The 10530-nt window shown below is 57.5% G+C and overlaps 1 protein-coding gene across 2 annotated transcripts; it reads left to right on the top strand.

Moving 5' to 3' along the window:
* Positions 1 to 203: 203 nt before the first annotated feature.
* LOC138921423 (ral guanine nucleotide dissociation stimulator-like) lies at positions 204 to 9511 on the top strand. Of its 2 annotated transcripts, XM_070255231.1 has the most exons (12): positions 204 to 398; positions 801 to 914; positions 1791 to 1984; positions 3353 to 3543; positions 3690 to 5511; positions 6030 to 6099; positions 6880 to 6948; positions 7390 to 7464; positions 8052 to 8084; positions 8455 to 8576; positions 8782 to 8873; positions 9207 to 9511. In XM_070255231.1, the coding sequence occupies exons 1-5, from the start codon at positions 261 to 263 to the stop codon at positions 4031 to 4033; spliced, it is 981 nt and encodes a 326-aa protein (XP_070111332.1). In that variant the 5' UTR covers positions 204 to 260; the 3' UTR covers positions 4034 to 5511; positions 6030 to 6099; positions 6880 to 6948; positions 7390 to 7464; positions 8052 to 8084; positions 8455 to 8576; positions 8782 to 8873; positions 9207 to 9511. The 2 variants fall into 2 exon arrangements, with proteins under 2 accessions (XP_070111332.1, XP_070111333.1); XM_070255232.1 differs by lacking the exon at positions 6880 to 6948.
* Positions 9512 to 10530: the final 1019 nt, after the last annotated feature.

The raw sequence follows: 10530 nt of genomic DNA, 5'->3' as shown, positions 1-10530 counted from the left end.
CTGTGTGGGGCTCTGTGCTGGCTATTTGTGTACAGTTCTGGAGATGACATGGGCAAGGAGGGTGAGCAGCCAAGATCCCAGAGGGGTTTTGGGTTGGTGTGATTGAAGGAAGAGGCCCGGGTAATGGAAGCTTGAGGAAGTGACCTCACTTCCTTGGTGACAGACCCTAACGGAACTTAGCACACTGGTCTCCAGGCGCCCACATTCTAGACATAGCCTCCTATTGAGCTCACTTGAGTGGAGACACTCAAGAGAGCTGGATGCTCTGCTGTTGTCTCCCGACTTGTCGAGGCTCTGGCTTCAGGAAAGCCAAGAAACAGAGCCTTTTCAGTCGGTACACATATTGGCTTGCCCCTCACCTGCACCACCTCTGGCCATTTGGCAGGAGGAGCCCCCAGGTAACACAGGGCAGGCCAACTACGTTAGGCCACAACGGGATCCCAGTCCCACACACCTCTGAGCCTCCTTGTGTGTCAGGGGGGAGTGGAGTGAGGGCTGGCGAGGCAGAGCAGGGACCCACCCTGGTCAGTAGCCCTTTGCTGGGTGTTGGAAGCCTGGGAGTGCATCATGTTACCAGCCTAGGTGGTGGCTAGCAGGCTGGGAGAGTGGGTGCTGGGGACCAAGCTCCTGTATGCATGTGTCAGTTCTGAGCCCTGTGGGTGTCATCTCATTCCCTCCCTGGCTGGAGGTCTATGCAGATGCTGCTGGGTACCTGATCTGTGCTGGGTTTTCCTCCTGTGGCCAAGCTGAGGCAGGCCCCTCAGACCTCCTGGGCCAGCTCTCGGGCACTGTCTTTGCAGAGCTGCACGCTGCAGGAGGTGGTCGAAGAGCTGGCGGATGGCTTTGGGTACTCCATCTCCCTGGACAGGGGCCAGATGCACCATGCCACCATCAATAACCAGGGCTGCTCTGAGGTGAGAGTGGGCACGGAGGGGTCTTCTCACCCAGGCCCCTGAGATGACCAGGGCCCGCCCAGAATCCAAACTCAAACTGCTTTTCTCCTGGGACCCTCACAGGGCTGTCCCTCGTGAGTGTCTCACAGTCCCATTCCCAAAGGAATCTGGACTTCCGCTCCTCCCCACCAGCTGCATAGGAGGGTAGGAGGGCACTCTTTGCATTTTCCTAGGAAGATTAGAGAAAATGTTGATGTCGTTGTCACTTTCCACTAGGCCCTGAGTATCTTTGAATTTTGCCTTTTTTGGAACATGAAACCTGGGTAACGGGGGTCTCCAAACTCCCTTTAATGTAAGAGAAATAACCATCCGCGTGTTTGGGAAGTCAAAGGGATTCTCAGAACGTGTCACTGCCCTGTACACTGTTTCCAGACTGGGGAGCTGGGGAGGGGTGAGGTGGCCACATAACATTTCCCTCTGGGTCAGGGTCCCAGGAAGCCTCAGGCAGTTAGAGGGGATGTCCTCAGCCCTCACTTGGGCGGTTCTCAGTTCTGATCCACAGGACCTAGAGAAGTGACTTGGCATGCCTAAGCCTCTGTTCTCTCTAGAGAGGGGGTGCCTGTTCAGGATTCACTGGGCTGGTGCTCTTCACAGAGGGAGCTCTGTTGTCCCTCAGCGAGCAAATGGCCTCGAGGGAGCTCAATATAAAATCCTTCGCCCGCCCAAAGTCAGATTGTACTTTGAAAGCCCAGAGCCTTGCTGAGTGTGGGAGCCCCTCTCTCTCCTGTTACATATGTCTGGCAGGGGATAGGAGTTCCTGGGTCAGCTGCAGACCTTGATAATCCTGGCAGTTCTCAGTGGTGGCCCTGACCCTATGTCCCTCCTCGTCCCAGCCAGAGTGAAGATGAGTCCACTCTGTCTGTAACTGAGGCCTGCAGGATGCGTGCCCTCCAGGCAGGCATGATGCAGAGGTTCTCAGAGTCTGTGCTGCCAGCCTTCCCCGGCAGAGTCCTCTGCAGTGTCATCACCTCCCTCTGCAGCTACTCAGGCTCCAGCACATCTCACCAGGTCCTGGACCAGCTGTTTCCCAGGTGACTGCCCGCCTCCTCCTCAGCACAGTGGTGACTCTGCCCACTGCCAGCTGTGTGTCTTGTTTTGGGAATGTCACCACATCTCTCTGAGCCTGAGTTGGCTCCTCTGAAACGTGGGGTGGGAGAGGATGAACTTGCTAGGGTTCTCCCAGGGATGAATGGGATCAGCCATCCAAGTGCTTCCATGGTGCCCGGCTCTGCAGAAAGGGCCGTGGGCCATGCTGTGGTTGCTGGTGGTGGTTATTTCTCTGCCCCCCATGAAAAGTAGTCTTCCTCTCCCTTCACCGGCTTGTGGTTTTTGAGTTTGAAAAAGCACCTGCAGAGCATCCTGTCAAGGAGTTTGAGATGTCATCCAGCTGGTCCTGGTGCTTGTCCTTGATGTAACCATTTACGGATCTCTGGGGCCCCTGAGGCGCCCAAGGCCTACTCAGACACCCGGGGTGGTTCTGGTTGGAGTTCATTCAACAATGTCTATGAAGGACCTACTGTGTGCAGGACATCTGGACACACTAACTATCACTCAATGAATGAAGCAGACAGCCTTCCTGGGCCTCACCTCTAGTCTGAGACTCAGACAGTCACACTTGACATCATTCCTAGGTCCCATCTACCCTACATCTCGGGCGATGCCCTCATCCCCTTTGGGTCACATGGAGTCAGCTTGGCCCATTCTGTGCCGGATGCTGGAGGACAGGACCACCTCCGAAAGGGAGTGGACTTTGGGTCCAGACAGAGGGCATCCTGTCCCTAGCAAACAGGGTGCGGGAAGAGGATGGAGGCTGTGGCTGGGGCAGCCCTGGGAGAACCCTGCATCTCACCCATCTTGTGATTCCCATGGGAGGGCTGAGTTCTGGTGGCTTCCACTCCAGCAGGACTGGACTCAAAGAGAGCTGTGCATGGGTCCCAAGCCCCCTGAGAACCAGAAGGGAGGCAGGGCTGAGTTGTCTCCTAGAGACCCACTCCCAGCAGAGTCCCAGCTCCTTCTGCCTCCCTTTCTCCACACCCACCCCTTGTGAGTGCCACCACCCGGTCCATAGTAGGAGGAGCATCAGTAAGCTGCTCACAAATCTGCAGTCTTCATTCCAGTGGCCCACGTGCATGGAGGGCTGGGGTGGGCTGTGTCCAGAGCCTTGGGGAGGAGAGTGTCGGTGGGAACAAGAGACTCTCACAGACTCTGTGTTCAGCCTGCTGGATGAGCAGGCCTGCCACTGCCAGGACAGCCAGCCAAGGCTCAGGGCTGGGATGGGGCCCTCCTCTGGAGGGGGAGGGGCTGGCACAGGGGCCCAGATGCTAACAAGAGTGCCATGGGAGGGCAGTGTTTAAGGAAAGGCCGGGCCACTGACTCTCTGGCCCATCTGCCTCCCCCAGTGCTATCTATTTGCTGCTGGGAACCTGGCTGTTCCAAGGGCAGGATTGCAGGGAGCCCCTGCAGTTTCCCTGTTGGACCCTGCAGCTGGCCACTGTGCATGTCAGCTTTGGTGGCTCACACGTGGAGGGCCATGCCTACCTTCTGCCAGGCCACCTGGAGCACCTCAATGTCATTGATGCCGAACAGAAAGGTGAGGTGACTGGAGTCTGGGAATACTTTCTGTGTTGAGGTTCATGGGCTAGAGTTCCCTTCAAGTCAGTGGAGTCCTTCCTGTCTTTGGAAAGGCACAGAAACTGTCAGGTGTGTGAGTGAAACTTTCTCTTTATCCTGCTCCAGAGCCAGCTCCAAAGCTCCTGCCACTTCCAGAGCTAAAGCCAGTGCCAGCCCCCGGGCTAGGGCCGGCTTCACCTCCACTCTCACCACCTGTGTTAGAGCTGGAGCCAGCAGCCCCTGAGTTGGCACCACCAAGGCCGGAGCAAGGTCCACCATTAAAGGCAGCCCCAGAGCCAGCTCCTGCACTGGAATCCAATGGACGCTGGGCTCCACTGAGCCTTCTAGTTCCATCTGTACCAGTCACGAGCCCGCAGGATCCAGCCCCAGAGCCCACCTGCCCCTGGGCCGTGACCACCGTGGACCAGCTGTGGGAGGAGAAGCCCAACTTCTGGGACTTCCCTCCCTAGCCGGTGGCAGAGCAGCTGACAATGATGGCTGCGGTGAGCAGAGGAGCTGGCAGGGCAGGTGACTCCTGCCTTCCAGGTGCCATGAGCTGCCCTGCACCTGCCATTCCCTGCTCCAGAATTTGATGATCTGGGTCCACATCCCTGCTCCCTCCCTTACCAACACTGTGACCTGGGCAGTTTTCTTTCCCCCCAAGCCTTCACTGTCCCCTAGCGAACAGGGCACAGTAGAGACTGACACTCAGAGCACCTGCTGCACAGGGTGGCTGTGCAGATGAATGAGGTGGGAGAGAGTGGAAGGTGGGCAGAGTCTGGCCCTTCGATTGGGGATGGGCACTCACTGAAGTGCTGCCACGTCCTTGGGTGGATCCCCCGTCTGCGCAGGTGGCCCAGACAGCCCTCAGCACTTATCAGGCAGTTGATGTGCATTGACTTCAGCGGAGACAGTCAAACAAAGCTGGTGGTTGTCCCTGCCTCTGGAGAATGTGCACGGGAATGGGGAGTGGGACCCAAGAGGGACTGGGATGGGTAGATGATGGCCCTTCTGGTGGGCATGTGTGGGCTGCTTTCTGGAGCTTGGATGAAGTGAGACAGGGCTGGGAGCAAATGTCACCTCACTCCCCCACAGTACTGAGTCCGGGGTCATTCTGGACTGGGTGCATTCAGTGGACACAGCCAAACCCAGGGACTCCCACAAGCCTCGGGCCACATGCTCTGCTTCCTGAGCTCCAGCTCTGATCTCACCCTGCCTGGGCCTATGGAGGACGGTGGACACTGAGCTGGGGAGCATCAGAGCCGGGTGACACTCCGAATCTTCTTCAGGAGCTGTTCAAGACATTGGTGCCTGCCCACTGCCTCGGCTCCATCTGGTCCGAGCACAAGAGGGAACGCAAGTACCTGGCACCCACCGTCCATGACACTGTGACACACGACAATACCGTGGCCAATAGCATCCTTGTAACCTGCCTTGGGGACCGGAGCATGACAGCACAGGGCAGGGCTAGGGTGGTGGAGCTCTGGGTCCGGGTGGCTGAGGTAAGTCGTGGCAGGCCCTGTCTCAAGGAGTGGGCATTGCCTCTTGTTTCTCAGCTCTCAGGATTGAAGTCTGTGGTCTGAGTCCCTGGACTGTCCCTTGATGCTCCTGCCAGGGCCACACTGACCTTGACTTGAGGTCCCAGTAGGGACAAGCTCACTTCCTTCCTTGTGTTGAGCTACAAATCCTTGTGCTTGGCAGTGTTATTCATCGGGTGCCACGTGTCCCCTCCCTGGCTTCCCTGGACATCTGTCTCCTCAGGGACAGAAGTCCGTGAGAGGGCAGAAACCAGAGGGAGCAGAGCTCCAGCTCCCCCTCACGGCTCCATCTCTTCCCTTCCCCAGGAGTGCAGAGGCCTCGGAAACTTCTCTTCCCTCCACACAATCCTTTCTGCCCTGCAGAGCCCTGCCACTACCCATCTCCAAGAGACCTGGGGACAAGTTTCCAGGTGGGTAGGCTGCTCTCCAGCCAAGCACCATCAGAGTGAGGTGGCCCAGGCAGCCGGCTTTGGGCCGGCATGTCCCCCAAAGTCAGCTGAGACCACCTGGGTGACAGTGAATGCCTGGCACAGGGACTGATCTGGGTGCTGGGTATCTGAGTCTCTCGGGGCCCTTAGGCCAACAGTTCTGCCCCAGTGATTCATTTCCTTCCAGACAAGATCCTGCCTTGAGCCCAGGTGGAGATTGTCAAGTGTTTCCTTTGCAGCAACAGAAGTCTCTATGCAGCTGAAATCAGCACTGTTGCAAAGAGATCTGTTTGGGACATATGGGAGTGGAGGCCCCAGGGGACAAGAGGAGAGGCCCCTCACCAGTACCACGGGGACCTTAGAGCTCAGAGCACCCCAGTGAAATCCCTCATCCAGGTCCCAGGCAGTTTGGATCTGCTGGGTTCTCAAACAAAAGTGATTTGTCCTTCCACCACCCCACAGTTTTTATTGTTATTTTTCCTTCTTTCCCCACCCCGCAGGGAGAGTTCTCGAACCTGGAAGAAGTGGTGCAGGAGAAAGCAGCTTGTGAACAGGGAGCTGCTAGTGCAGGTAACCTGGAGGGTGGAGATCTGGAAGGAGTACATAAGAAGAGGGGAGGGGAACATCCTGAGGGGATCCTAGGAGGTGAGGCTATGGCAAGGCTCAGCCCAGGCTGGGGGTCAGAGAGCCCTGTGAGGGTGGGATAGGCCAGAGCCACTCAGCCAGGCCCCCCAAGACACCATGCCCTCTCCCTCCCTGTCTGTTCAGCTGGGGTCTGTACAAGCCCTGGGAGAAGCCAGAGGTCTAGGCCTTGGTAAGATTTGGAGCCGGGGGTAGGGTGAAGGCAGCAGGGACAGGGACTCTGGCTGGGACAGGGAGCAGTCTCTCCCAATGGGTCCTTGAGCCAGTCACTGCCCCTCTGGGGGCCTTGGTCTCCCCCTCTTGGAAGTGGAGGGAAATGATCGGTGGTGCAGGCCTCCCAGCAGGGTGATACTGTCTAAGGGAGGACAGAAATGTGAGGAGATCTGTGCTGGCTCCTCCTCGAGAGGTGAGGGGAGAGCAGTGATGAGAGGCAGATGACCCTGTGTCCTCAGGAGACTCCTGGAAGCAGGTGACATTCTGCTCACACTTTTCAGATGAGGAAAGAGGCTCAGGGAGGCATGGGAAGGCCCAGGGTCACACAGGAGTGAGTCCTGGAGCTAGGGCTGGTCTAGAATCAGAGCACCCTGGAGGTGGGAGCAGCATAGACAGCAGTGGCATGGAGCCAGATGGCCAGAGTCTGAGGTCAGGGGCCTTGGGGGACATGTGGAGGGAGTATGGTCACACTGACCTTGTCCTCATCCCCGACAGGAGGCAACCTCTGTGTTAGGGACTGCAGAGAGGGCCTGCCAGGGAGCCCAGGAGAGGCAGCAGCAGCAGGTGAGGGTGCCTGTGGGGGAGGGGCCCAGGAGTCAGAGTAGAGGGGGCTCCTCCTCCAGCTGGAGACCTCCCTCAGGAGAGGGGACTTCCTCCTCCAGGGCTTCTGCTGTGGCCACCTAGCCTGATGTGGCTGCATTGGCAGTGAGCAGGAGGGGGCCTGGAGGGCTGGCAGCAGGACAGATTTGGGGTGGGGAGGGGCATGGGCCACACCCCCTGTGGTTGGTCAACAGCCAACCCTGGGACGTGACTGGTGGACTTTGGTGCTCCTGGAGGGGAGGGGCGGAGGGAATTGTGGGTGTTGGGGTGTCCCGAGGATCCTAGGCTGCTCTGTGTGGGAGCATGAGGTGGGCAGGAGGCTGGGGTGAGAAGTTTCAGGGGAGAGTTCATGGGGGCACCTGAGAGTGGGAGCTCATCACCATGCCAACCCCAATGATGGCACAGGGTGTCGTCCCCTCCCTGGTGACATTCTTCAGTTCCCTGAAGCTCCTGGACTCTACGATGGAGAATTATGTGGAGGTGAGTGATCCTGGAGGTGGGTCCGGGGGCTCAGGCTCCTGAGGGTGAGGAGGAGAGAGTCCTGCCCTGAGCCCTGAGCTCTCTGAATTTGGCAAAGTTCCTCTCAGAAGGGCCTTCAGCCTTGTGTGGGAGTCGGGGCATCAGGCCCAACTCCCCAATTTAGTGTTGCAGGCTCCGCAGAAACCACCGTCCAGGTTCCCTGGGCTGCTGAGGCTCAGAGTTGCCTGACTGTGTGGCCACGGGAGGTGGTGTCTGAGCTGGACTCAGCCTCTCCCTTTGGCCCTGCCCATGAGGGAAGAGAAGACGGGCACCTCCCAGTCAGGAAGCACATCAGTGGCTGAACTCTCCCTTCCTGCCTGAGGCCTCAGTCTCCCCATGTGTCATCAGAGAGGGTTAGATTACAAGGTCTCTTGCCTCAGTTGCACTGTGCCCCCTGCACTGGAGCCCAGAGCCTGGCCGAGTTCCAGGTCTTGTCTCTGGAAGGGCCTGTGCACTGGCAGCAGTGCAACATTAGAAGAGGTGTACAGGGGGGCTAGTGCTGGCCTAAGGGGGCCGTTTCTGATGGACTGTGGCTGTCTGCCTTCCAGGGTAATGTGCTCAACTGTCGGAAATGGAATGAGGTAAGTGGCTGCAGCCTCACGGTGGGGAGGGTGGGGGTGTGGAAATCAGAGACACCCCCACCCCCCGTGAGCATGACCCCCTCTGGCCCAATCCCAAGAGTCATTTATTTGCACAGTTCGATGTGTAGAGCTGGGGATCCGATGGCATTGATGGGTGGGGGAAGGGCTGGCATCAAAGATGCCTTCCTGGAGGAGGAGCTCTTTCGGGCCAAGTGTGAGAGCAGGAGAGTCCTGACTGGAATCGCAGGCAGGCAGAGTTCCAAGTGGACAAAGGCCCAAGGCTGGCTCGTTGGCCCCTTCCTCACCCCCTCCAAGAGCCTGTAGGATCCCCCACTCAGGTCCTTGGGCATCCTGTGCTTCTCTGTCCTAGCAATTCAAACTGATCGAGGAGATCGAGCTGCTCCAGGAGGCTGCAAATCTGTACACTGTGCAGCCCGATGAGCACTTTGGGGCCTGCTTCCAGGCTGTGAAGCCCCTGAGCGAGGAGGAGAGGTGAGGCGGGTCAGGAGTTGGGTGAGGGCAGGGCAGACTCTCTCTGCTGACCAGCTCCAGAGCCCATGGCCATGGCTCCACGGTCAGCCTCAGATCTGGTTGCATGGCGACCCCTGGGGCCCTTGGAATCCAGCTGCTGGCAGGCTCCAGGACGCACATGTGATGTGTGGCTCCTGAGAGCTCACAGCTCTACTCTGTCCTGTAGCTACAGCCTGTCCTGCCAGCTGGAGCCCCAAAACCACTAGGCCAGAAAGATTCGACTCTTCTTCAAAGACAAGAAGAACTGCCCAGGGCAGAGTGAGTGTCCGGACCGGCAGTGGCTGAATCCATGGGCTCAGGAAACATTCGGGCTGAGCGTGGGCCTGGGCAGGCAGATAGCCGGCAGTGGGTCCCAGCTGCACTGTGGAGCGGTCCTGTCCTGGGCGATTGCACTCACCTTTCTGGGACTGGTTTCCTCCTCTGTGAAATGGGTGATGTTAAATATCAGCCCCTGTGTCAGGGACAGATGGGGTACTGTTGGCTGTCTGAGCACTCAACACAGGGCTGGAGCACAGAGCACAGTGGGGGCAGGGAGAGGTGTGCCCTGTTATTCCAGGGCAGGCCCCTCAGGAAATGCCTCTCTTTCTCCAGGCGCCAGAACCCCAACCAAGCGCACAGTGGTGGTGATCCATGACCCTCCTGAGACCAGCTGAACCACAGCAGGGACACAGTGGTGACACTCAGGGTGCACAGGGCCACGTCCTCTGATTCTGATGAGGAGAACTTTGTGATCCGTTTCCTGGGTTCCCCTGGAGGCCACAATGGAATGCACCAAACCCTCTTCTCCCTCCCCCCTTTTCCCCAGCACCTATTTCCATATTTGGAGGGGCCATGTTTTTGTTGTCAATGGCAAATGGTTCCTTTGAGTAGTATATTAAATTGTTGCTTCTTTCTAATCCTGGGAGTGGAGGTGTGCGTCTTTAGCTCGCCACGCTCATGGAAACCAGATCCAGAAACTCACATTCCTCCTTGAATTTAGAAACCTCGCAGCGTGAGCAGCTTAGTTTATGTGGAGAAGGGAGAAGGGCCAGTCCCCTCCCAGGCTACTGAAGAACATGCCCAAGTCCCCCTCCCTCTGAGGGACAGGATCATTGCAGTGTGGTTCACCCTGTCCAGGAGAAGAGATGGCCCCTCTGACCTCTTGGGACTAAGGGGTTGGAGGCATTTTCTCAGGCAGAGTGACAACCACTGAGCTGGGCGTGTCTTTCACATTAGCATGTGCCTGTCCCTAGCACATGTCCTGCCCAGGACAGTGGCTGCCTTCCTACACTCTGCAGGAAGAGGGAAGATTTTCCCAGTTTCTCTTGCACACAGATTAGGACCTTGTTTTCTGATTCGGTCTCCAGAATGGCTTCAGCACTTAGTGGGGAAAATACTGTCAAAAGATCAATACGTGCATGAGGGGAAGACGAGGCCAGAGGAAGGTCCTGTGCACATGGACCATGGGCAGGCAGGACTCTGCCTTCTCAGGCCCACTGAGGGGCTCCCTGTTCACCCTTGACCTAGACTGGATCCTCCTGGGCTGCTGGTCCCTGACTCCAAATACCATTTCCTGCTTGTTGTCTCTCCAAGGGGAAAGCTGTGGGATGCAGCTTTTAGGTCCTCAGCCAGGTCTCCCTCCATAAACGTAGTGCTCCCTGTAAGCCAGGATTTTCAGCATTTCTGCACTTCTGCATACAATTGTATCTTAGGGTAGAAATTCCCTAGATGCCCCTAGCCTTTCTGGTGATCCTCCTGACCAGGAATGACCCCAGGGTCTCCCTGCTGCCAAGGGTGACTTCTGGGCCTGTGTGCTTCTCAGGCCCGTGATGTCGGACAGTCCCAAATTTACACAATATGTAGTATTTGTAGTGACTTTTCCTAAAGTCGTTGCAGTGCCTGAGCCCAGCAAGTGTGCAGCCCCTGGGCTTGCTGT

The sequence above is a fragment of the Equus caballus genome, chromosome 29 (assembly GCF_041296265.1).
Source record: "Equus caballus isolate H_3958 breed thoroughbred chromosome 29, TB-T2T, whole genome shotgun sequence".
NCBI lineage: Eukaryota > Metazoa > Chordata > Mammalia > Perissodactyla > Equidae > Equus > Equus caballus.
Note: the sequence above shows the minus strand (reverse complement) of the source record. Positions and strands in the feature narration are given on the sequence as shown.

Bases quoted from the DNA above. Each gene is read 5' to 3' on its own strand.
- LOC138921423 (XM_070255232.1), top strand. From the start codon at position 261: ATGCTCTGCTGTTGTCTCCCGACTTGTCGAGGCTCTGGCTTCAGGAAA. The intron at 1,985-3,352 runs GTGACTGCCCGC...TGCCTCCCCCAG, and splicing joins CTGGACCAGCTGTTTCCCAG to TGCTATCTATTTGCTGCTGG. The intron at 3,544-3,689 runs GTGAGGTGACTG...ATCCTGCTCCAG, and splicing joins CATTGATGCCGAACAGAAAG to AGCCAGCTCCAAAGCTCCTG.